The sequence below is a fragment of the Ictalurus furcatus genome, chromosome 29 (assembly GCF_023375685.1).
Source record: "Ictalurus furcatus strain D&B chromosome 29, Billie_1.0, whole genome shotgun sequence".
Taxonomy (NCBI): Eukaryota; Metazoa; Chordata; class Actinopteri; order Siluriformes; family Ictaluridae; genus Ictalurus; species Ictalurus furcatus.
Window position 1 is genome coordinate 15,762,287 of NC_071283.1, and position 26,314 is coordinate 15,788,600.

At 39.3% G+C, this 26,314-nt stretch overlaps 3 protein-coding genes across 5 annotated transcripts; 2 read left to right on the forward strand and 1 right to left on the reverse strand.

Annotated features, from left to right (window-relative positions):
* The first annotated feature begins 2,654 nt into the window (after nucleotides 1-2,654).
* On the forward strand, nucleotides 2,655-11,766 carry LOC128604393 (ribosomal protein S6 kinase beta-2). 2 transcript variants are annotated; one of them, XR_008385178.1, is made up of 17 exons: nucleotides 2,655-2,831; nucleotides 4,795-4,849; nucleotides 5,151-5,188; nucleotides 5,275-5,389; nucleotides 5,498-5,566; nucleotides 6,254-6,401; nucleotides 6,978-7,035; nucleotides 8,002-8,102; nucleotides 8,472-8,562; nucleotides 9,280-9,370; nucleotides 10,054-10,161; nucleotides 10,268-10,330; nucleotides 10,446-10,523; nucleotides 10,761-10,868; nucleotides 10,978-11,090; nucleotides 11,479-11,684; nucleotides 11,715-11,766. XR_008385178.1 is itself a non-coding variant. In XM_053619500.1 (16 exons), the coding sequence occupies exons 2-16, from the start codon at nucleotides 4,796-4,798 to the stop codon at nucleotides 11,627-11,629; spliced, it is 1,386 nt and encodes a 461-aa protein (XP_053475475.1). In that variant the 5' UTR covers nucleotides 2,655-2,831; nucleotide 4,795; the 3' UTR covers nucleotides 11,630-11,766. The 2 variants fall into 2 exon arrangements, 1 of the variants encoding a protein (XP_053475475.1); XM_053619500.1 differs by having other exon boundaries at nucleotides 11,479-11,766.
* LOC128604399 (uncharacterized) lies at nucleotides 11,693-16,043 on the reverse strand. 2 transcript variants are annotated; one of them, XM_053619512.1, is made up of 3 exons: nucleotides 15,918-16,043; nucleotides 13,368-13,451; nucleotides 11,693-13,031 (listed from the first exon to the last, which is right to left on the reverse strand). In XM_053619512.1, the coding sequence occupies exon 3, from the start codon at nucleotides 13,024-13,026 to the stop codon at nucleotides 12,313-12,315; it is 714 nt and encodes a 237-aa protein (XP_053475487.1). In that variant the 5' UTR covers nucleotides 13,027-13,031; nucleotides 13,368-13,451; nucleotides 15,918-16,043; the 3' UTR covers nucleotides 11,693-12,312. The 2 variants fall into 2 exon arrangements, with proteins under 2 accessions (XP_053475487.1, XP_053475486.1); XM_053619511.1 differs by lacking the exon at nucleotides 13,368-13,451 and having other exon boundaries at nucleotides 15,918-16,042.
* Nucleotides 16,044-23,444: 7,401 nt separating this feature from the next.
* On the forward strand, nucleotides 23,445-25,110 carry LOC128604055 (C-type lectin lectoxin-Lio2-like). Its single transcript, XM_053618827.1, has 4 exons — nucleotides 23,445-23,491; nucleotides 23,875-24,260; nucleotides 24,727-24,812; nucleotides 25,000-25,110. The coding sequence occupies exons 1-4, from the start codon at nucleotides 23,445-23,447 to the stop codon at nucleotides 25,108-25,110; spliced, it is 630 nt and encodes a 209-aa protein (XP_053474802.1).
* Nucleotides 25,111-26,314: the final 1,204 nt, after the last annotated feature.

Consider the following 26,314-nt stretch of genomic DNA (forward strand, 5'->3'; position numbering starts at 1 on the left):
TGATCTGGAGGCTGCTGCACATCCAAGACGGCTGGAAGAAAGACCCAAAAAAAACCTAATGAGCAGGAACGGTCTCATTAACCAACAGACATGATGTTTCACCAGACATCCTGTTTTTACCGTCTAACCGCAATCCTTCACCAAACTCGATCCGCTTCTCATTTACCGCTGCGCAGAAGTACGTGACGAGGTCTGCATCGGACACTCGTTCAATTCTCAGCTGGAATAACCGATTTTGGATAAAACCATAGAAACTGGAGCTATTGGAACTCCAGGTGATTGATAACTGTCCATCATTGTTCAGCCCCAGAACCATCAGAAGCTCAGGTTTCATTTCCGGGCTCATCCTCAGCCAGTTAATCTCATAAAGATGTGATAAATCACACTGCAGGGTCACCGCCGTGCCGAGACGGACCTCCAGAGTCTTCACGCCTAACGACGGCCTCGGGGACAAAACGATGATCCCTGCGGGAAACAAAACAATTAGTTATGAGTTATCATGATGGAAAATACCTCAAAATACCGTGGCTGAATAAGGAGTTATAATTATCTTCAACCACAGACATGTCACAAACAAGCCTGTGACATACCCATAATTATTATTTCAGCATGAGATCATTTCAAGTAACCACCACCAGTCAATGAAATTAACACTAAAAATGACTTTCCCAAGGTGCATCTTTATCTATTATGTAACAGGATTTAGCCTTAGTGTTCTTATACTGTGTTTTATTTACGTTAGCATGAGGATAAGGAGACTTCAATGCGCTTCTGTAAGGGTTGGAGCATCTGATCAATGCTGTAAGTGTAAGCAAACCGAAGAAATCTTAAAGGTGCTAGATTAGACCCTTCTATAAATATCTATATACAGATATATAGACAGATTGCTTTGGTTAACACCACCGTTCTTTGCACTTCAGTAGTTTTTGTTAAATTCCCATGAGGTATGGAACCCATGATGGCTGGAATTCACTTTTTCAGTGAAACAACATGAATAGCCTTGACTACAGTTCTTTTGTAGACCCCTTATGGAATCTATGATGATCCAAGTTTCTTATGCGAGGGTTCTTCCTACATCACGTTATTGTAGGGTCCTATGTACGGAGAACCTTTAACAATTTACCTAAAGGGGCAACTTGAAAGGCATGAGGTGATGTGTGTCAGTTTTGTTTTGCAGATACACAAACACACACACAATAAGTGTATTAATAAATATATTAGGTAATGAGTCACTGCACAGAGCAAGAAGTTTCGTCAAGTTTTTAGCTAAAAGTCTTTCTGAAGCTGTAGATGATGAAACCAACTATTATTCCACAATATTTTGAAAATACACACATACAAGAAATCAAAGCAGTTTCCGGACTTAAAGACAGTGTGATATCTATAAATCTTTTACAAATGTGAATAATCTTATTTATTGATTTAAAGATAAATCAAGTAAATGTGCCTCACCTATAAATCCAAAGAGGACGGGCCGCAGCATTGTTTGTGTGATGCGAGTTTCTGAAGACTGAAATCATGTCTCGTCTGCAAAGGTGTGAAACTCAGACAGGACTTTTTCCTATGAACATATGTCAGGTTCTTTAAAGTCAAACCACATAATACTTGTGTATTCTTTCACCCACATAGCTTGTCAGGGCTTCGGGACGAGGTCTAGTGTTCACTTTGTTTTTCATTTTGAAATGGCACAGGAAATAAAAACTCACAAACCATTCAAGATCTGACCTCAAGAAGGATTTCTGCAGAAATTTGTAGTCATTATGATGACTTGGCCTTTAAACAAGTGGATATGCGATTCCTGATGAAATAATACTCCTCTTCCAAAATGAGTATCATTTTATACACCTATTACAGTCTGGAAATAGTTTAGATCTCTGTCATTTGGAGAAGAAATAAATAGGGTAAATAGTTTGAACATCACATGTGTAATGTATTGCAGGAACTTTAGAAAAAGAAAATACATAACTAATTATATAGGCCATGAATAGTTCAGTAAAATATTTGTTTATATCAATATAGAAATGTTGACAGTTTGAATATGCTATTTTAAATTAAATCGATAGCCCTGTCTAAAACTGTTAAACAGTTGGTTAAAGCTAATATTAAAGGTGACAAGTGAGGTACACCAATTATAGAATATTACTAATTTGGTGAAAATAGTTAAATATTAACAAATACATTAAATATATACATTGAAAAACTGAGATTTATTTAAAGTTTTTTTTCTCTTGAATCTATTTTTAAAAGGTAAATGTGACACATTCTAATATCTAAATTATTATTCGACTATTTTTTATGTTTTTGTTATTTGCTCGACATTACTTTCTGGTTAAATGAGAATAAGGGACAATAAGGAGGCGTTAAGAAAATAAGTTGTACATAAAAACGACTGGTTGTGAATAAAAGGAAAACAGCTAGCTAGGCTAATCGGTGAGATGGTCTATTACTTTTCTTTATTACGAATAAAGCATATTTTATCGTAGTTATTTATCTTTTTAAAATGTTAGAGATGCATTATTTATACAGTAACATCCTTGCAGATTACTGCCATATTTAAAAAATAAATAAATACACTTTTGAATTCTTTCCAAATCCCGCCTTTACGTCTCATAAAGATGACGCCATCGCGCGCCACAGCGTCCGTCTCACTTTGATGACGCAGTTGTTCTGTATCAACACTACGGCGGTTCAGCTGCGGCACGACTTCCACTCGAGTGTTTGTGTTCATTCACGTGTTTAGGTTTATTAATTATATTATTGTAAATAAGAACATTTAATAACGACACGGTGAGGTGCCGAGGAGCAGGAGTGTGTTTAGGACCCGGATGAAGGTATGGATGGGATTAGTTCACTCTATCGAGGATTATTATTATTATTATTATTATTATTATTATTATTATTATAAACCAAAAGCTGTTATCATAATCACAGTACTGTACATATCACATACATCAAAATACATAAACACAAGCTCTGTTTAAAGTTTATTTCGGATTAATGTGGGTTTTATATCATAGGCACGACATGGCACACTTCTGGCCTTGTACAAGTATAATTATATCAACTTTATACTTCACATCAAGAGATCACCTCGAGATCTTCAAATAATGGCAAAACAGTCATGAATTAATGTTCAGTGCAAAAGTTTGTGCACTCTTACAGTGAACAAGGCTAAATCAGTATGATCTGGATATCATTAACACTGACACTTTTCTGAGTATGGCATGATTCATCAGACTTCAGCAATGCACTTTTGTACACAACACAACATCCTGGGAGATTAAAGCGGGTGTGTCTGAGCAGGCAAACACCTAAAATCACCATGCATGTGGGCTCATAAATCAGCGTTGAATCTTTCTCTAAAACACCAAATGAAAGTTTTGTTAAGCAGCCGAGGAACTGAGTTACATCAGGAAATCTAATTCTAATTCTGCTGTTCCTTCTCTCTGTAACGATGAAGAAGGAAAAGAGCTGGCTAGAATGAACCCTGGTGCATTTACAATGTGTACCTGTACATTCACAAAGTATTTTGGCAAAATGTAATCGGCTTGTAACCAGGGATAATATCACATCATGTCGTTTTCTTAACATATACATTATATTTCTGTTCTTTTTGTTTTAGTTTCGAGTCATTACACAGTTTATGGTTACACATGATGTCCTCCTTCCAGCTTCACTATTTTCAGAAAGGCAGATCTTTATCTCTCTCTCTGCTTGTGCACGTGTGCAGAACTAAATTAAAATAAAAAATAAATACTTAAAGGAATGAATGCATGAAGAGGATTAGCAGAGTGCACATGGTGAATAATGAGATTATTAAAATAGAGCCGTTTCAGATTTATTGAAACCGTGTTCATGATTTTACTCTGATTTAAGAAACCGTGCTTTCTGGACATATGAAATCTTGAATAATCTGATAACGCTGAGATCAGATAATGATCAGACTGTTTGATGTGTACACTGTGCGCACACATGTTTATTTCCTATTTCATTTTCTCCTCTCTTCTCTTTAATGATTGCAGTATTCCCTCTCGTCTTTCACTTTATCTTTAACTCTGACTTTTTATTTTACATTTGAGTTTAAAGACACGGATTCATTTATTTATTATATTTTTTCTCAAGTTTTGTGGTCGTCATGTTAAAAGACGAAGGCCCTTCTACAGCAGTAACTTTCTGTGTAGTTTGATTTATCACGTTTTTTTAAAACATTTGCTGTTTTTAACCCCATGAGCCTGTAAGCTGTTCTCTCTCTCTCTCTCTCTCTCTCACAGCCTCATGCTTTTGACTCGTCACTTTAACACGTTTAACAAAACCCTGATTAGTAACTATTGTACTCAAAACATATGACTCAGTGGCTCTTAAAAAAAAAACAAAAGCCCTCACAGTGAAGGCAGGACTTTGCCCCAGCTGTTTCAATGAGACTCTGGTGGTGGAACTTCAGATCATTGAAGTGGGTGGAATAATTATCGTCAAAAATATGAAACCGAATAATAAAGTAAAGTAAAATATCACTCGTGCACCGAGTTCCCTGGGATAGGCTCCCTGCGACCCTGTGTAGGATAAGAAGTATGGAAAATGGATGGATTTAAACATCTAGTAAATTAGTTAGTAAATAACTTTTAATCCTGTACATTTTTGGCACAAATTATTTTTAAAAATGTCTACTGACTCCCAAACTGACTCTCTGACTCCCAAACTGACTCTCTGACTCCCAAACTGACTCTCTGACTCAGCATCATTATTTATGTAATGCTCAAAGCATAAACGTTTTCTTCCTGGTTTCTGGTTCTTTAGGATGGCGGGGGTGTTCGACATCGACCTGGAGTCGGAGGACGTGAGCGATGCAGAGGTGAGAAAGCCTTGTGACTGTCAAGAAGGTCCGAGTCGCTCCTAGTCCTAACAGCGTCTCTTACACGTTTACCGTACTCGTCTTTCACGCCACTCCGTAAACACGCTTCACTTTGCCGTGCAGCATTCTGCAGTGATGATCATGATAATTGAATGTGGGTGGAGAAGTACGGAACGTTTGAGATTTTTCATTGGGAAATGTGACTCATCTCAACCTCTCGGTTACTTTGGGAACGGATGAAACTCAAATTAACCATCTTCTCAAATGAATGAAATATGACCGATTACTGTTTCTCTTACAGGATGATGTGTGTAACTTCACGGTGGCGGAAACGGAACCGTACGTATCCGTCGAGGTGTCATGATTAATAATATCATTTGAAATGTTATGAGTTGATATGAAGGGGATAAACGTGTGTTTAACAGCGGTGAGACGGAGGAAGTGGAGCTCACCAGCGCCAGCGTGAACAGGGACAGCGAGCGAGTCGGACCCGACTGTTTCGAACTGCTCACTGTGCTCGGGAAAGGAGCTTACGGCAAGGTGTGTGCGCGTGTGTTAGAGAGATCCCGGAAGCTGCAATTACTACATGTCTGAACATTCTCCAAACATCACACCTTTTCTATTTCTTTTCTTTTTTCTTTTTTTTAGGTTTTCCAGGTCCGGAAAGTACAGGGAAGTCAGACAGGAAAAATATTTGCCATGAAAGTTCTGAAAAAAGTATGTTCCGTTCCACGCTCATATCACACATTGCCGTCCAGAACATACCATATTTCAGTAATCAGTTTCAGAATAAAATGCATTAAAAGTATTTAACGTGTTTGGTATTGCTACGATGCATTGTTGAGGATCTCGTTACGCCTGTGCTCTTTCGGGAGGCAGGAACCTGTTTCGTTTTGTTCCTGTGGTTAAATATAACTCGCGTAGCAAGACCGGACAGGCTGTGTGTGAGAAACTGGATAGTTAGGAACATTTTGATCGATCCTGCATCATGCAACTCGCTCTTTAATATAAGAACAAATAAAGATAAACTATTTAAAACCCTAGTGTGGGGAGACGGTTTCCTGGTGGATTACTGGCTAGCAGTTAGTTCCCGGTCAGGGAACCATCCCCAGTCACTGCAGGGTTGGACGAGCCAGTGCACTCAGTGCCAGTCCCATTGAGAAAAACAAAAAATGTATATATAACAAATGTCCCACACGCGTGAAGTAATGAGGTATGACGAATGTGAATGTAATTATTGTCAAGCTTCAGTTCCTATTTTTGGTTAAACTGCTGCTGAAGGGGGACAGTACATCAACACTGTCAGCCTTTTAAATCATAATAACCAGTTCTAGGAAAAGTTCTTTCTTTATTGAAAGATGGCACATATTGTTGCACGTATAAACACACTCTCCCGTCTTTCAGGCAAAAATAGTGTGCAGTGCGAAGGACACGGCACACACAAGGGCGGAGCGAGAGATCCTGGAGACGGTGCGTCACCCCTTCATCGTGGACCTGTGGTACGCCTTCCAGACTGGCGGCAAACTCTACCTCATACTGGAGTGCCTGAGCGGTGGGTGTGGTGTAAACAAAACCTGAAGCTACAACCAACTAATGGTGTTTTACCTGCTTGAACGGGTTTACTTATCAACATGAATGACTGGAGTGTTGGCCATGCTGTTTAATGTAAACTAGTTTAAAGACTTATGATCTCCTAATCCTTACCTGATTGGTGAAAATATACAGGGGCATTATAGAGGCGTGCTGGAGGTGCCAGGTTGTACAGGAATACTGAAGTGTACAGGATATTGAGGTGAACATGGATACCAAGGTGTACAGGGTTGGGTTCAGGTTTTGGGTACAGGGCTGGGTACAGGTTATGGATACAGGGCTGGGTACAGGGCTGGGTACAGGTGTACAGGGTTGGGTACAGGTTTTGGGTACAGGTGTACAGGGCTGGGTACAGGTGTACAGTTGATCCTTTAAGACTGAGACAATTCAAAAGTATAAAATCAATATCTAACATGGTTAAGAACTGATGTGTATAGACAGTGCTTATTTTCTTCATGTCTTTCATCTCAGTATCGTTAGCATATTCATATCGATATCAAATCTTGTAGAAATATATTTCAAAACCTTGTTAAAACAGGTGGTGAGCTGTTCATGCAGCTGGAGAAGGAGGGGATCTTCATGGAGGACACGGCTTGGTATGAAATCCTTTGACAACATAAACGATAAAAGTAAAAGTAATAAATGTGAAGGCTGGCGTGCGTTTGTCTGATTCGCTGATTGGAAATTAAAGGCACATCCGGGCAAAATGACACAATTTACGTACAAATACATCCTGTTCAGGTAAAGTCCAGCTCAACATTTCCCAGATTGAACTCCTTTTATTAGGAGCGGGCGGCTGCCACTCGCTACCTCACTGACTAATTCAGGGAAAAGTCCTAGAATAAACATCACATAGACGTCCTGTAGGTAGCTCAACTGACGACAAACCTAAAGCTCTGAAGCTGCTTCACTACATACACACTCAAAAGTTCAAAAAACGGAATAAAGATTACAAAATGTTTTCATTTCCCACTGTTACCCAAGCAGCATGTCCCGTAGTGTTTTATTCCTCTTACATCACAGCAGCTTACCAATGATTCCTTTTTTTATTAATTAAAGAACACTTTTGTCCTTTTTAAATACGTTTATAGTTGCAGTTTAAAAGTGTGGAGACTCCTTCCATACATCTTACAGAAAACTTCACCGTATCAATGATTACACGTTTTGGGGTTTTTGTTTGTTAGAATGCTTAGATTATTTGGATTATATGTACATAAATAAACTCGTATCAGACGTTCAGGGGATCTGGTGGATTTCTATCTTACGGTATAAAATCAAAAATTCTGCCATTACAGAAAGCTAGAAATTGTGATAAATAACATAACTTGGGCCTAAAAGCCTCTGTAATGTTGATGTGGAGTATGTGCTGTATATGCAAGTATTACTGCTAAATATGTATTTAAATCCGATTACGGTGTACGGACGTTGAGTCGAGACTTCATCGCTGATGGAAATGATTTGTGTTTATAAGAAGTTTGCCATTATGTTATTAATGGCAAAACTTCCAAACTCACGAAACTTCCTGTCCAGTTCTGGACTTTGTGCTGTTGTTTATTCTGCAGTTTTTATCTGGCTGAGATAACGTTAGCGCTCGGACACCTGCACTCCAATGGGATCATCTACCGAGACCTGAAACCTGAGAACATCATGCTCAATCACGAAGGTGTGTGTGTGTGTCTGAGAGAGAGTTTGTTTACGCCTATTTAAACCCGTTTATCTGGTTGAGGCACTCGGGCAGAAACTGCTGTGTGATGCATGTTAAGATTTGTGAGTCAGGGTCATCTGGGCTGAAAGGGCTTTCTAACAATTATTAAAATCCTGCAAATCATCTTCAGCATGAATAATATTCATACTGTGGATCCTCCACAACCTCCTCCATCCCCCAACATCCCCCCCCCCCCAAACATCAAGAGCAGGTTTATAGAGTTAAATGTTTTCACAACCAAGAAATACAACACTTAAATGATGCATCGTTTACTCACAAGATTTAAAGCTGAATTTAAATCGGAGACTCCATGTGTTCCTCCTCAAGGTCACATTAAACTCACTGACTTTGGCCTGTGTAAGGAATCCATCCACGACGGCAGCGTCACACACACCTTCTGTGGTACCATCGAGTACATGTGAGTCTTTCATTTTACTGAGGTTTTCCAATAAGATGGTCTGATCTAAAGGTTTCTAATGTATTAATTATTTGTTATTCATTCATCACAGCATGCATGCGAGGTTAAATGATTGGATGACGTATTCTTTCAGGTCTTACACGAGTGCCTTTTGCAATATCTTAATGATTATTTTCACTGACTGATGCGTCTCGGTTATTAGTTATGAGAATTTTTAGAGTTTGGGAATAGAGGATGTTCTTTCTGAAAAATTAGATTAAATTAGATTAGATACAGGTCAAGTTGATTGCAGCTGTTAAACACAGCAGCCAATAGAAATCAACAGGAGGCGGGACCACTGCTCCTGTAACTTGTATAAACAGACTCTGGGAAGGAACTGAAAACGACGATGACGCATTCCTCCAGTTTTCCTACACGCATGGAGGATAAATGTTTGTAAACGTTATCGCGGAGTAAACAACAGCCGTGTTTAACATGAGAGATTGGTTAAAGGGCTCATTTGCATATTGTAGACTGTACGCGTTAGTGTTTTTTAAATTTTATTCAAGCACACCTGACTTCAGGGTGTGGCTTCGGAGGAACGATGAAAGAAGGGGCTGCTTTTGTCTTCAAAACATAGTTTTGCCTAACATCCACCAAAACCACTGATTGCACATTTTAAATGTACACGTGTGTGTGTGTGTGTGTGTGTGTGTGTGTGTGTGTTTCTTATTTCAGGGCTCCAGAGATTTTGAATCGCTCAGGACACAACAAAGCCGTGGACTGGTGGAGCCTCGGAGCGCTGATGTACGACATGATGACCGGCTCGGTGAGCGAGAGAGGTGGAGATGTAGAGAGGTGGAGATGAGGTGGAAATGTAGAGGTGGATGAGGTGGTTGAGGTGGAGATGAGGTGGAAATGTAGAGGTGGTTGAGGTGAAGATAGAGAGGTGGAGAGGTGGAAATGAGGTGGATGACATCGAGAGGTGGAGATGTGGAGATGAGGTGGTTGAGGTGGAGATGTAGAGAGGTGGAGATGTGGAGAGGTGGATGAGAGGACAAGACGGAGAGAAAAAATTTTAAATAGCAAAGAGTTCATACGGTTCCATTTTTGAAAATACATTCAAAAACCATTCAGATATATATAGTGCTGCTTGAAAGTTTGTGAACCCTTTAGAATTTTTCTAGATTCCTGCATAAATATGACCTAAAACATCAGATTTTCTTAAAAGTAGATAAAGAGAACCTAATTAAACGTACGAGACAAATATACTTGGTCATTTATTTATTGAGGAAAATGATCCAGTATTACAGATCTGTGAGGGGTAAAAGTATGTGCACCTTTGCTTTCAGTATCTGGTGTGAGCCCAAGTAAAATAAAATGATTCTTTGATAAAGATCCAGATGTGCTGCATGTTATTAAATAAATGTTGTATTAAAATGAAACAATATTTATATTCATTCACGAACAGATAATGAGATCGATCATGTATTTTTGTTCTCTCCCTCTCAGCCTCCGTTCTCAGCCGAAAACAGGAAGAAGACCATTGACAAAATCCTGAAGTGTAAACTGAACCTTCCTCCGTACCTCACGCCGGACGCCAGAGAGCTGATCAAAAAGGTAGTCAGTCGTTTCATTGGTGGATATTTCTTCTTTTTCTTTTTTTAAATATCATTAGTGTGTGTTATACTGCATGTTTTAATCATCCCTTCATCATCCCCCCCAGTTGTTGAAGAAGAACCCGGCTCAGAGACTGGGTTCTAGTAAAGCCGACTGCGCAGACATTCAGGTGAAACACACCTTTCCAAACGTCCGTGTCCTCGTGAAACAGAACAGTGATTCTTCATTTCTATTGGCTGAGAGAAAATCAGTCGGTCTCCTGTTTTTTTCTTCCTGTGTTACAGAAGCAGCCTTTCTTTCGCCACGTTAACTGGGACGACCTGCTGAGTAAGCGAGTGGAGCCGCCCTACAAGCCATCGCTGGTACTGCGTCCTGTTTCTCTCCTCTTTTCTTCACTCGCTTCATCTGAGAACTGACTTTAATGCAATACGTGAAAGATTAAAAGTAACGTATCTGTCTTTCCCTCTCATCTCTCTTTCATCCGTCTTCATTTCTCTTCTCTTCCTCATCGATGCCACTCTCTCATTTCTGTCTCTCTCTCTCTCTCTCTCTCTCTCTCTCTCTCTCTCTCTCTCTCTCTCTCTCTCTCTCTCTCTCAGCACTCGGATGAGGATGTCAGTCAGTTTGACAGTCGCTTTACCAAACAGACTCCAGTGGACAGTCCTGATGACACGACACTGAGTGACAGCGCTGATCATGCATTTGCTGTAACTAACGCACACAAAGTCCACACACATTCATTGAAAAGCCAAGTGTAGGTCAATGTGTGACCCCTGTGTGTGTGTGTGTGTGTGTGTGTGTGTGTGTGTGTTACAGGGCTTCACCTACGTGGCCCCCTCAGTGTTGGAGAGCCTGAAGGAGGGGTTCTCGGTAGAACCGCGGTTACGTCCCATCCGTAGACACAACAGCAGCCCACGCACGCCCATCAGGTGTGAGACACGAGCTGCAACACCAGCGCGCCTCATTACACACACGTGTGTTACGCGGATGATTATTTTAATGCTGCGTGTGACAGCAGTGTTCAAGACGTATCAGGAATAGAAATACTCATTTGTCTTCTAGATATTTCTAATATTCGAGTGTTAGTGTTCAGAAGGGAAAACTCGTCACGGCTGGGTCTATCAAGAAAATGCAAAGCTGAGGTGTTCAGCCAAGAATCTGAAGCAATAAATTTTATTCGTTTCATCATTTTAAACACATTTTAGCAAAGACAGCATGTAGAGGTTCGTTATCGTGCTGTTGAGACAACTTGAAAAAATTTGCTTTTTAAAAAAAAATACCCTGAAACAACATTTTTTTTATTGTCTCTCTGTCTAGTCCTCTCTCCGGACCCTTTAAGATCAGTATTGATGGAGAGGAGGAGCCTTCTGCTCAGGCTCCACCCCTCCCTGTTGAAAACGGTGCCTCCAAGCCAATCAGAACGCCGGGACGCAACAAGAAACAAAAAGGCCGTCGTGGTGGGAAATGAAGCTGTCAATCAGTTTTCCGATTTCTTCAGGATGCTAATGTCTGTTACCACTTGGTCTCTCTCTCTCTCTCTCTCTCTCTCTCTCTCTCTCTCTCTCTCTCTCTCTCTCTCTCTCTCTCGCGCAGCGCAAACCAAAGCATCATGACACGACAACGAGAGGAGAGAAAAGAAGCATCTTGAGCATGTTGGTACTGATTGGAATGTGTTCATACTGACTGATTAAATTACATTTATTTCTGGAAAGCTTTTGGATCATGTGACCGCATGTGGAAGAATTTTTTTTTTTCCGCAGGAAATGGAACTAAAGAGCAAAAAAGTGTCGTCCCAAGTTTATTTTATTTACAGGAGTGTAAAAGAGACTTAATATATGATTAATACATTTGATTGAGATGTATTAAATGCAATTGTTTTAATTTAGGTTTTTGGTTGTTTTTTGTTTTTTTGTTTTTTGTTCCTTTTGCTCAAATTTGGGGAAACTCCTTTAAAAAAAAAATAATAATAAATCCATGACACAAAAAACTGGGGTCTGAAATATAATTCTTAAAGGTGCTCACATACAGCTAAAACTGATATTTGTTAATTTGGGAGGAAAAAAATATACTTCATACAAATGAATTAGAATAAATTTACACAAATTTAAAATCCAATGTATGAATCTAATCTAGTGCTACCAGCATCTTGTTTCACAGCACCGTAAGATCGTTCTTCTCTGGCTCCGTCTTCTCATCCTTGAGCTCGACTGACGTCATATCGTCTTCACTTTCATCGCTCCGCCCATCCTCTTCTTCGTCCTTGTTCGGTCTCATCGCTGCTGTGCCATCGATGCTCGAGTAATCGTCTGACACGTCGTCGTCTTCGTCGTCTCCTTGCTTTTTCTGTTCTTCTGCCTCTGTTATTCCTGCCTCTATCTCCTCCTCCTCTGCTTTGGGCGATGATGATGTCAGACACGCCACAGCCACTGCCCAGGCGTTCCTTGCGCTTTCTGCTATGCGTCTCCGAATTTCTGGGAACGTTGGCCGTCCGTTGTGAACGTACCATTTATACGCACAGACGCACAGTGCTACTAAGAAGCAGAAGAAGAGGATCAAGCACACCACAGTTCCAACATGTGAATGGGGCGTGGGAGTAGCTGGAGTGACCTTTGTGCTTTTTGGGCTTTGTGTGGATTTTTGGGGTGTTGTGGACTTGATGCTGATTGTGGACTTGTCTTGAGCTTTCGTGGTGACGGTGACGGTGACGGTGGGGGAGAGTACGGCCGTAGGAGACACACTTTCAGTCGAACTCGTGTTTGTATCCAGGCTGTGTGTTGTGTTCAGGGTAGCTGTTTCACAGAAAACAGGAGTCATAGAGAGGAGCAAACACAGTGCTCTCAGAAATGCAGATGTCTGGGGTCTCATGATGCCTGAGGAGGGAAAACAAACAAATGGGGGTCAAATCGTTCAATACTTTTTGTCTTAAAAACCAAACGTAAAACCACAATTTTTTTCCATTTCATTTGTCGTCTGATTTCAACTATTGAACTATCTAGCTTGGTCTCTGGGTCAGTATTTATTTGTTTGTTTGTTTATTGCCTACTTAATACTGATTTGGGGGTGGAGCTAGATACAAGCTCATTTTGTGAGTTCATGAAATGCTGTAACTTAAAGGTGCAAGATTTGTCAATTTAAGATCAGAATAGAATTTGTATTATTTTGTAATCCTGCACGATCCGGGGTTTTTCCCCGCGCAGGAGAATTACCTGGCTGTGCTGGGCGTTTACCGATTTCACTCTGAGATGGGGGTGGAGTGATGGGGCACGGGGCGTGTCTGTACTGTAAAATGACTGACAAGACGCCAGTGTAAACACAAACATGAAGCGTGACACAGTTTTCAAAGCAGATTTGACAGATTTATTTTTTTTCTACGTATTTTTCGGGTTATTTGTACAAATAAGAAATAAAAAATGTAAAAAATGATGATTGCATCTTTATACTGCTATACAAATTCTTAGAGGATGGTGTTGAACCTGCAAAGTTGCTAAGCTAGATAACGCTGGTGACAAACAAAATTGTTGTCTTGATAACGTCTATGTCTGTGCACACACACAGAGACGGTAACCCCCTGTATCCGCTGTTTCAGTTACCACAGATTTACTTAATCGCGGTTGACCGCGGTCCGAATTTTTTTAATAGAAAATTCCAGAAATACAGTAAACATTCATAATGTAAATTGTGAGCCATTCTGAGGGAGGTGACGAACTCTTGTGCGGTTCGGTCCGGGACGTTAATCATCCCTCTGTCCAGCGTAGAAGATGCAAAAGAGAGACACCACATTCACATAACTTTTATTATTATAATGATTGTATTATAAGTTAGTTATTAATGTCTTATTGTGCCTAATTTGTAAATGAATCTCAATCCTTTGTATCTACATTATCCCCATATATATATATATGAGAGAGACATGTTTGGGCTGCTGTTCAATAAATCGGTGATAAAATGATGTAAATTGAGACCCTGATACTGAAGTGTGCTTAATGGGAGTCAGTTAGCTAGCTAAGTTAGCGAACGTTACGATATTAGACTGTTACAGATAGCAGGAGGAATCTTCTGTATAGATTATATCTAAAGGTACAACACGACAGATTGATGAAGTTGATTTTCTTCTCTTTTCATTTCAGTGATCCTGGTAACTCTTTACATAAAACTGTAATCTGGATTTTTAGTAGTCGTCATTTCTTTCCCTTCCTTCTCCGCCAAGCATTCCTATTCGTATTACTTCAGTCTTACTCCGTCGGGTATTTCTGTTTGGGTTTATTGGGGAGAAATACAAATGTGTTATGGTGCTGCTGTGAAAGTTATTAAGGCCGAGTAGAAAGAGACGCTGAGGTTTCGTGTCCCTGTTAAACAGCCACACCCTGTTGTTTCCTTCTACACTCAAGGTGTTGTGCTTATTTTCTTACACTCATGAGATGGAAAGTGAGCTGCAATGTGTAGAAGGTGTTGAAAGCAACAGTGTGAGTTTTACAGTTTTTGATAAAGCGTGGTGTGAAGTGAGACAACGTGCTTCATGGCTTTGAACCTGTTGTGTTGCCAGCAGCTACAGGAAACCACCTCTTTTTTTTTTTTTTTTTTTTCTCCTTTTTTTCAAAAAGCTCATATGAACATGCAAAAACATACAAAAAGAAAAAAAAAACAGGTCAGGATCTAGATGATGCTGTACCTCAGAATATAATCTCATCTCTGCAGGTTCTCTCTGTGACTTGAAACAGATACGTGATCGAGAAAAACGTATATTTACACCTCGTCTATTTGTTTGTTGAAGCAATTCTTGAATTTATTAGGACACCTGTGTTCTGCAGGTTGTGCTCGGGGGTCTGCAAATCTTTTTCTCTTGCACAGGAAGCCCTGCGGTGCAGTCTGTGCACTTTTGGCGCGCATACCACCAGTGAGTAAACCACAAGGGGGAAAAAGAAAAGCCTACAAAATGGATTGGATGTTGCAGCTGTGTTTTTGCAGAGCATTGTGGAGGTTTTTTTCGTTGTTGTTGAATGCTCATCACACGATTGTAGGAACGTTTAGATCAAGCAATTCTTGTTATCTCATTATATTACAGTGTGGTGTAACTTCTCTTCACTGCCTGTATTCATCACAACAACTACAGAAACTAAACAAACAGGCTTGAGTGGATGTACACAATACGCAGCATCTTTAGACAACCTTATTCTGGTGTCAGTTAATAAATAAGATTAAAGCATGCTTTCAAATAAAAAGAAACAGTGCATGTACTCGTGCAGCTGGATTTTCGTCTTGATTTGCGTTTAGTGAATACGGTACAAGTTTGTGTATGTAACCCGGGGTTCTTCTGCAAGAAACATCCACAAAACATCTGGAAAATTTCACTGCTGTAACACAGCCTTCCTAATGCACATGCTACTTTTATTATTTCTCTATTTATGAAAGCACTGTTTGTTTTTCCATGAGGAAAGAAGCCTGCACCCTGAGGATCTCCAAATACTTTCAGTAACTGTGAAAGTGATGTGTATGATCATTGGAAATAGGAAAGTGTGGGACAAATGAGACGGAAATAGCGAAATATTTACATTAATTCCGAGTTCATGGTGCTGTACAGCATCCAAGAGATATTTATAAATTGCTAGCTCGGAGACCGATGAGAACGGGGCCTCTGATTAAATGTGTGTGGAAAAGCACACAAAATACACACACTCGAAGTATTGTTTTAAATTCATCAACACCTTGCACTGAGAATTCATTTGCTACTCTGTAGAAAAGAGAACGGTAGTACTCACTGGTTTTTCGGGTGATCTCGGGGATGTAAGAGGTGAAGAGGTGAAGAGGAAGACTGAACGAGCTCCAGCACAAGTGTCAAAGTGCGAAACAAAGAAAGGTGGCGCGAAAACAAAAGAGAAAAAAAAAACCATGGTAGAGAACCTCAGACACCACAGGTTTCACAGAGCGCTTATTACTGTCCTATAGAGACACCTTGAGACACCTTATACTGTCCTATAGAGACTGTCCCAATCTTATCTGAAGGACTTCCAGAATTTTCTTTTAGTCGATTAAGATTTTTTTAAAAAAATAATAAATTAAGAGCAGAGAGACAGAAGGTGAACATATTCTAAATAAAATTTTTGAAACCATCTTGGAGGGGGAAAAAATTCTTTACAAACTTAACAAGGTTTTTATCTTTTATACTCAAGGGTTCTTTGCTTTCTAAAGAGGTTCTGCTTAAATAAACTTTAAGGGTTCCCTCTGTGAGACAAATATAGACTCGTACTAAAAAACTGAATAAATCGGTAACTTCTACATCGCTTAAATTCCAGTGGCGTCACAGGAAATCCGCAATGCGATTGGACGACGCACGATGCGCTGGACGTGTGTAGAATTTTTGTAGATTTGAACATATTTGTTAAAATATTGCAGAATTATTTTTCGACTGAGGATTTACACCGAGGATGACGAATCATCTGCAGAACGCATGTAGGTCAGTTTCATGTGTGTGGGTTTGAGGGGAAATGGCACGCACCCTCACTGGCAGGGTTTTAGTATACAGAACGATCAGAAACCACCCTAAAGTCGACTTATTACACTTTATAATGCCTTTATTTACAAATCTGAGGACTCACATTGCAAGTTTAATATAGTCAGTAGCAAGTATTGAAGAATATCTTATACTTGCTAGATAATTCAAATGATTTGTTCACATTTAGTGTAATCTATGACTGCTAAAACTATACCTAGCTTAATGTCGTAGCAACAGGCGATCGCTTTACTCTGAACATGGTAGAGGACAAGGCCATGGATTGAGAGCGTGTCAGCAACAGCAAAGCGTGTCCAATGAAATCCAAGCATTAGTAAATCATGGGATGAAAATGACTGAAGCAGCTGCAATGATTCATCCAGACCTCAGATCAACCGTGGCCAACCCCTCAGCATGCACTAAACATTAAGCAACTCTCAATTGTCAAATGGCATGCAGTATACTGTACAGTCAATGTGTACCACAAAGTAGGTGATTAATGACTAAATGTGTTCTTAATGTAATTTTCCCTGCAGAATAGAGACTATGCCAAATATGGGAGGAAGAGGTGAAGTTCTGACTGATCAACAAGAGCAGGCTGTGGTCAGTTTGGTTTGTGATTTGATTGTATTTCATCAATACATTTCAGATTTTGTTCAGTGATTCCACTGTCTATAGGATTCTCTCTACTAGTCCTTTTACAGTGATGTATTTACGTGTAGAATTAACCAGTCACACCAAAACTCATGTTCAAAAGTCATTATCATACACCTGTCATCAACGATTTTCTTCACATCGTCTTGGTTTCATCTGAATGCTGAAGCCAGGGTCCACAAAGAGCTTGCAAAGCATGTACGGGATCTCGCTGTCAAAAGGAATCGATCGGGAGGGGTGGACAAAAGAATTTCCAAAACGTTAGATGTACCATGGAACACCATGAAGGCCATCATCAACAAACAGAGAAAATGACTCACCACAGTAACAGCACCAAGAACAAGACGTCCCTCCAAAATAAATGAAAGGACAAGAAGAAAACTTCAAAGCAAAGCTGGTAATAGACCTACAGGAATATCCCTTTCCCAATAAATAAATAAATAAATAAATAAACCCATAGAACAAACTAACCACAGTGAAGCGTGGTGGTGGCAGTATCATGCTATGGGGCTGCTTCTCTTCAGCTGGGACTGGGGCTCTAGTCAAGTTACAGGGAATCATTGATGGCTCCTAATACCAATCGATTTTGGCACAAACCTGCAGGCCTCTGTTAGACAGCTGAAGATGAAAAAAAATCTTCATCTTCTGGGGGGCTGTGTCCAGGAGATCCCCTTGCACTTTGATAGATCTGGAGCATTTGTGAAAGGAAGAGTGAATAAAACGATCAAATCCAGATGTGCTTACATTGATGTATAACAAGCAAAACATTGTTGTTGTTGTTGTTGTTGTTGTTGTTCTTGTTGTAGTTTTACAAAGCCTGCCAGAGGTGCACATCAAGTGTGGGGTCCCATGGATACAACAAAAAATTCTAAAGTGACAGGTTTTTACTTTCATGTGTGTGTATGCAAACAGTCAGACATGAAGCTTGCAGGACAAATAAAGACCATGCTCATTAAATTGAACAATAAAATGTGCAACACTGCATACAGTGTTCATTCATCATTAATAACTGCCTGGTCAGGGTTGTGGAGGTTTAAATTAGACTACTAGTTTGTTTATATTTTGGATGCAGTCAGGGGCGAACATAGGCGAACGTGGCGGCTGTGGATCAGGTGGTAGAGCGGGTAGTCCATCAATCGTAGGGTTGGTGGTTCGATTCCCGGCCCGCGTGACTCCACATGCCGAAGTGTCCTTGGGCAACACACTGAACCCCAAGTTGCTCCCGATGGCAAGTTAGTGCCTTGCATGGCAGCTCTACTAGCATTAGTGTGTGTGTGTGTGTGTGTGAATGGGTGAATGAGACACGGTGTAAAGCGCTTTGGATAAAAGCGCTATATAAGTGCACCATTTACCATTTACATAAATAATAACTGCATGAGTGTGATTTAATAAAACAGTAAAAGGACTAAGCTAATTCCTACCATTTTGTGTGTTTGTTTCAAATGTCTGCATTTGTTGTTGAAAGAAGGGAAAGTCTTAGGGAAAGTCAAAATGGAAATCAGTCTTAACCAAATAGGCCCAATGAGTGTGTTGGGAGGTGTATAATAGAACTGGAGCAAACATAGGAAAATCGACTTTTTCAGAATGCCACATAGTTTGCACTATTTTTAAATTTATACCCCTGCATTTCTATAATGTAAAGTTTGTCTGTGACTTTCTCGAACTGCCCAAATGTTAGTCTTGTTTAAACCTTGTGTTGAGTTTGAGGCTCACAGTCAAAAATGTCTGGGCTCTTTTAAAACTGTCAATAAAGTACTTTAAAAATATTTATTATTGGATATTATTAAATATTATTATTATTATTATTATTATTATTGTTGTTGGATTACACCTTTTATGCAACTTATGATGAATACAGTTAACTTACAGGAAATTATACCACTACTTTTTGAGTGAAATGAACACAATTTTGGGTACTGTAGACCAAGGAGCAGAGAAAATCCTTATCGAGTGATCCTATACTCTGGCCCGATCGTGCGCTATGGCAGGTCAGATCTGACTGAAACTACTGAACAGTCAATAAAACCAGTTATTAATTTGATGTGTTCAGATGCATAAGGACAGAATCAGTAAGCTTTATTCCAGTCAGATTACAGAGACCATAGTTATGATAGAGGAAAATAGCAAATTGGCCAAAGTTGACCAGAAAACAACAGGAGAATTAGAAAAGGTGTTTCTTTAAAAATGGAAATCAGTGGAAACACCACGTGTGGTGTACATTCTCACTATTTGTTTGTTTCTTTGCCCTGTGATGGGTTTGCACCCCAGCCAGGGGGGAAACCCCCGCCTTGTGCCCCAAGTCCCCTGAGATTGGCTCCAGGATGCCCCTGACCCTGCGTAGAGAAGTGGTACAAAAATAAATGGATGGATGTTTGTTTCTTTAAATTCTGATTTAAATTGTGAGAGCTGATTTGCATAAAGAATTAGCATGATGGGAGCTTAGCAACCAGGTTTTTTTAACCATTACGTGACATGAGCATACCTAATAATCTGTGTTCTCCCTCACCTCCCTCTCTCTCTATCTCTCCCTCTCTCTCTCCCCCGCTCCCCCCTCCCTCTCTCTCTCCCCCGCTCCCCCCTCCCTCTCTCCCCCCCCCTCTCTCCCCCCCCCTCTCTCTCTCTCTATCTCTCCCTCTCTCTCTCTCTGTACTCACTGTCAAAAAGGTCACCCCAGGATGTTTTTAATATGAGACTCACCAATTCTCAATTGAATTCAGTGTTATTTGTGTAGAGCTTTTAACACTGGACATCGTCTCAAAGCAGCTTTACAGAAACATAAGTGTGTGAATTTATCCCTATTGAGCGAGACGGTGGTGACGGTGGTGAGGAAAAACTCCCTGAGATGTTAAGAGGAAGAAACCTTGAGAGGAACCAGACTCAGAAGAGAGCCCATCTTCATCTGGGGAACAACGGATAGTGTGAAAGTAAAGGACCAACATGTACCTTCTGCCAGAATCCATTATCTTTGTTTTATTAGAGTGTACTGGTCTTAACCCCATGAGAAATCTTTTTTTATTCAGTCAACACTCTGGAAGAAATTTTTAGGAAAGTCAAACCTAATGCGTTTTTAGAGTTTTTAGAGTTTAGGAAATATAGACGTTAAGTAGATTTTTAAAAACCTTAGATTCCTTACACATTTCTCGCCATGGAAATAGCCATAGAAGCTTGCATGGCATTAAAAACAAATAAACAAACTCTCTCGCGCGCGCACACACATTTGTGATGCAAATGTTCACTATTTGTTTGTTTCTTAAATTCTTAAGAAATTGACTCATTTGTATAAAGAAAAAGCGTGATAGGAGTTTATTCACCAGTGAATCTCTGAAGCAGACGGAGCTTGTGAAGATACAGCATCACATCAGCTTTTCAGATTCAAGGTACAGTTTGATGCTGTGTGCCTACATGGCATTCATTATCATTAAAAAATACTTGTACGGTTATGGTCTAATGGTTCTTGTAATGTTTTTGTACTTTGTATCATACGTAGGCGTGTGAGTATATCATGATTAATGTCATGGTCTTGAATAAACAACTGTGTCATAGATGATTTTTAGTTTGTCTATAAATTTTTAAAGAACTTAAACTCCATGGCTACGTGCATACAAGTGTACATTGCTAACTAAATATCCTATTCTGAAAGTGCTGCAGTGTCATGCTGAATTTAAATGTGTACGCAGATATTATAATGTACTGAAGATCATAATGTTTTTAGATCAGTGAGTAATTTAAGACAAAAAAAAAACAAGAAAAAAACATAATTTTGTCTGATATCAAAGACATGAATAGCAAGGGATAAACAATTACATTGACGACCGGCCACATATCAACAACAATAATTACACAATTACTATTTTAAAATATTTATCCACTCACTTAATGTTCCTAAGCTGACCAACATTAATGTGTGCTATTTACAATAAGCCTTCATGGCTGTTAAAATAAAAGTTGATAAAGGCAGTGACTGTGGAACTGAATTTATCTTGATATTACCAAACCGTAATGTGTACAGGGGCTCACTAACTTCCAGAAATTAGCTTTAGGGGAGGAAATATAATGTGGTTTATGTGATCTGTACAATTACATATTGGATGCATAGCCCTTAAAATGACTGCATCAAGCTGGTGACTCACTGACATCACCAAACTGTTGCATTCTTCTTTCATGATGATTTTCCAGGTTTTTCCTGCAGCTTCTTTCAGTAGTTGTTTGTTTCGGGGGGTTTCTCTCTTCAGTCTCCTCTTCAGGAGGTGAGATGCTGATCAGTTGGGTGAGGGTCTGGTAATTGATTTGTCCAGTCTAAAACCTTCCACTGTTCCCCTGATGAAGTCCTGTGTTGAGGTGGCAGTGTGTTTTGGATCGTTGTCTTGCTGCATGATGTTCCTCCCAATTACAGTATATTTGATGCATTTCTCTGTAAATTGGTGACGAAATGTTCCTGTAAACTTCTGAATTTGTTCTGCTGCTAATATGAGTTCCATCATCAATAAAGATTAGTGAGAATGTTCCAGAATCATGACACTACCTCTACACTGCTTGGCCGATGATCTTATATGTTTTGGATCATGAGCAGATCCTTTCTTTCTCCACACTTTGGCCTTTCCATCACTTTGGTAGACATTCATCTTGGAACTTTTGTGGATCATCTCTGTATTTCTTTGTGAATTCCTGTCTGGATTTTCCGATCCTTACTGCCGATGAGTGGTTTACATCTTTAGTGATGACACTAAATGTTGTTTTTGGGTTTTTCTTCAGAGTTCTCACAATGTTTGTCAGGAACTGCTGTTCTTTTCTTTGGCTGACGTGTTTGATATCTGGTTGTTAGTACACCAGTGCTTTCATTCTTTTTCAGGACATTCCAAATAGTTGTATTCTCTATGCCCAGTGCTTGTGCTTTGATAGAAATTTCCTCTTTTCTCCCATAGGCAGCTCTCTGGTCTGTGTTGGTTTATCCTTTTTAAGTCTCACTATCTACTAGAGACTGTTGTGTGTGGAAATTCCAGGAGATACTCAAACCAGCCCATCTGGCACCAACAAACATGCCATGATTATAGTGACAGAAATAAGCATTTGGAATGGGAACATTTTTCAGGCGAGCTTAAACCCAAAATGCACCCCTCCCCTAGCTACACCACTGCTCAGGAAGATCTGTAACATCTTTTTGAAATACTGGTAGCTATTCTGAATAAACTGCACCATCTGCTGCTGGGCATAGGAGTGCTATAAGTTAATTCAGTCTGATGAAGCAGTAATAAAATGATATTGCATGATTCAGTTCTGTATGTAAATTTATGCAATCTTGTATATTTGTTCTCAACTTTTTTTTTTCACTCCACAGCTAGGTGTTCATCATGAAGACAAATCTTTTTCTGTTCCTATACCTTACTGGTGAGCACATTTATTACATAAATAAATAAACTGATCTGTCTGTCACGCACACACACGGGTGTATTCAGGGTTGTTACATGCATTCATATATTATTGTAGTAATTGTTTATTTTAGCATATATACAGTATCTCACAAAAGTGAGTACACCCCTCACATTTTTGTAAATATTTGATGATATCTTTTCATGTGACAACACTGAAGAAATGACACTTTGCTACAATGTAAAGTAGTGAGTGTGCAGCTTGTGTAACAGTGTCAATTTGCTGTCCCCTCAAAATAACTCAATACACAGCCATTAATGTCTAAACTGCTGCATATATATATATATATATATATATATATATATATATATATATATATATATATATATATATATATATATATATATATATATATATAATGTGTGTGTGTGTGTGTATATATGTGTGTATATATATATGTGTGTATATATGTGTATATATATATGTATATATATGTGTGTGTGTGTGTGTTTATTACTTATGTTATTTAAATCATAATTCACATTTTTAATGGTAATGGCTGGACCAGAACAAAAGGGCTGGACCTCAAAACTGAATTTCCAAACTTTATTTGACATGGCCTACCCCTTTTATTGCCCCTCACTATTTCTCTGTCAAATCCACTCTGTTGTAATGCAACTGTATACTAAAATTATAAAATGAAATGTCACCAACAGGTCTTCTCCCTGTTGCTGTATCCATCCAGAAAACCGCCCTTCACAAATATCACATAGTCATGAAGCAGTACACGTGGGCAGATGCTCAGAAATACTGCAGGGCAATGTACACTGACCTGGCAACAGTCGCAAGTGATGATGATCGGTTAAGACTAAAGCAAGAAGCAGCAAGCAAAGGTTTTGTAGGATATGCCTGGGTCGGATTGTACAATGATATCAATAGCTGGCGCTGGTCCTTAAATGACCTCCCACTGAAGAATGTCCCTTATACCAATTGGTACCCTGGAGAGCCTAATAATGGTGGTGGAAAAGAAGCATGTGCTGCACTAGGCACATCTGGTCAATGGGGTGATGTAGACTGTGCAGCCCTAAGACCCTTCATATGCTACAATGGTGAGTCAAGATCCTGATTTTTAATTTGCTTAGTCTCAGTTTATGGCTGGTTTTTATTTTGGGTTGTATCTTGGTATCATATTTTCTGTGAGACAGGTGCAGACAGAGACAATCCCCTTTTGTTTACTTTTTTGTCACAGGTAATTTCAGTGGTGCTGCCAAGTTCATCGGCATCACTAGTCCTCTGCTGACCTGGCCTCAAGCTCAGGCTTACTGCCGAACACATCACACAGACTTGGCCATCTCTCTGAACAGCTCAGATCAAAACTATTTATTGCAGCTGTTCAATATCCAGGGTTCTTCTTGGATTGGCCTATATAGAGACACATGGAAATGGTCTGACGGGACCAAGGCTTTGAACCTCTCATGGTTGCCTGGAGAACCTGCTAATCAAGGAGGCAATCAAAACTGTGCATCAGCTATTAATGTACAGTTTAATGATTATTTTTGTGGCCTGATTGCCTATTTCGTCTGTCAATCCAGTGAGACTTTTGTTTTCTTGACCAGTTATACTAATATCAAGTCAATGGTTATGTCATGTAATGTGGATGGAGACAGATGCAAGTGCAGTTAAAAGCTTTATTTAAGGAGAGACAGGCAGACAAATCCAAATGATGGGCAAAAACGTGGTCAAAAAAGAAGCGAGGGGTCAAGACACAGAACATAGATCAAGGCTTGACCAAATCTGGAATAAGTTAAGAAAAAAGGTTCTAAAAGAATAAAATACTTTGTCTCATTGGTTAAGTGATAAAATCTTTAAAAGGAAACCCTAAAATATGAATCACTGAGGACAGATGACAGTTTAATCATGTAAGAGTGTCAGAAGAATTCTCCACTGTGGTAGAGAGGACACAAGGAGATACTTTGCTTTACATAACCATGTTTTTAACTTATTATTCAGGCTCTCTCTCACTGTGTGTGTGTGTGTGTTTTCCACAATCCTACCAGTGAGGAAACAGCAGATAATAAAACTGCAGGTGAAGTCTGATGGGAGTGTGTTTGATCCTGCTGTGCAGTCGTTAATGTTCGAGCAGGTGAGTCGCACAACGTGTCTGAAAGCTTGTGAAAGCTTGTGAGCTTGTGAAAGCTCGCTGCTCACCTGCTCAAATTTGTTATTCTCAAGAATTTTGCTCCTTCCATTTATTAACTCTGGACATGTTGGAGGCATGTATTCCTTCTCTTTTGTGATCAGGTAATCAAATTCTGATTCTGTTTTTTCAGATCAAACAGAAACTGGAGGAAAAAGGCATGTTGGAGAACTCCACAGTGAGCTGGAGGGTGCAGCCAGATGGAAACATCTTCCACAAGAAGAAGGATGATGATGAGTTGTAACATTTAAATGATCACCTTCACATTAAGCAGATATATATCCTACAACAGTTAGGCTTTAAATTAGTAGGAAGGGTGTCATTGTTTGGCATTTTGAAAGCAAATATTTGATATTTAACACACTCAGTTTTTGCTCCAACTGGCAACACTCAACGACAATGATGAACGGGGCATGATAAAATAATGAAACACAGGCTCCAAATTATCATATACTGTAGAATAAAATAAAATCATATATAACATTTTCATATATAAGATATAGAGTGTGGTAGAATCTGTGAGTCTTGAATGGTCATATTTAATACTTAATTGCTACTATTACTGTCACTTGTTTCTTCTTTTAACTATATACGTAGCACTGACTTCATGCTATAATTATATATTTTGTTTCTATTTTCTGTACCAACAGCCATTAAGAATATAGATAATATATCTAATGACAAATAAACAGTTTGTCATTACTTTGTAGCCATTATAGAATTAAGCTTCTTATGGTCTGCTACTATTAATTCAGTATGTGTTTGATATTCATCCATAACAATTATCATCACACACATCATGTCACTTCAAAACTGTCTTCATATCAGCAGCAAACAGCAAAGGGTCAGAATTTAGAAAGGTGTTCTATAAAATGTAATTCTACAGATCATATTAACTGCAATACTTACATTGACCAGAAGTCGGCAGTAGAACAATCAGTAACACAAACAAAACTGCAGGTGCTACAGATCCAAACACCAGATTTATTTCATTAGTAAAAATATACTTTCATGTAGACACATGCACTGAAAATCCTATTAGAACAATCATCATCACCACCATGACATTTGTGGAGTCTAGTTTTCATTGGCTGTGACATGCAACTGCTGAAAGTTCAGAATGTTAATTTGTTGTGTTTTGGATCTCTCTGATTTTAAATAGTAACTGGGTTGGTTAGTTGGTGTGAATCGCTCAATCACCTGCTTCATGCCAACATCTGAAGGCTGCACTAGCTGAGTAACAGAAGTGTTGACTCCAAATCCCAGCACAGGCTCTCTGACTGCTGGACATAAGGAAGTGGACAGTTTTGCACTGACATTAGGATTTAATGTAGTATTTAATTTGAAGGGTAAGCTTTTTAGAGAGTTGTGTACAAGCATATAGAAGTTATTGAATGTGATAGAACTTTTTAAATAAATTGTGTGCCTTAAACAGTCAAATTTAATGT

Coding starts and splice junctions, on each gene's coding strand:
- LOC128604393 (XM_053619500.1), top strand. CDS start 4,796: ATGGCGGGGGTGTTCGACATCGACCTGGAGTCGGAGGACGTGAGCGAT. Junction 5,390..5,497: donor GGAAAGGAGCTTACGGCAAG/GTGTGTGCGCGT, acceptor TCTTTTTTTTAG/GTTTTCCAGGTCCGGAAAGT. Junction 7,036..8,001: donor TTCATGGAGGACACGGCTTG/GTATGAAATCCT, acceptor TTTATTCTGCAG/TTTTTATCTGGCTGAGATAA.
- LOC128604055 (XM_053618827.1), top strand. CDS start 23,445: ATGAAGCAGTACACGTGGGCAGATGCTCAGAAATACTGCAGGGCAAT. Junction 24,261..24,726: donor CTATTTCGTCTGTCAATCCA/GTGAGACTTTTG, acceptor CAATCCTACCAG/TGAGGAAACAGCAGATAATA. Junction 24,813..24,999: donor AGTCGTTAATGTTCGAGCAG/GTGAGTCGCACA, acceptor CTGTTTTTTCAG/ATCAAACAGAAACTGGAGGA.
- LOC128604399 (XM_053619512.1), bottom strand. CDS start 13,026: ATGAGACCCCAGACATCTGCATTTCTGAGAGCACTGTGTTTGCTCCTC.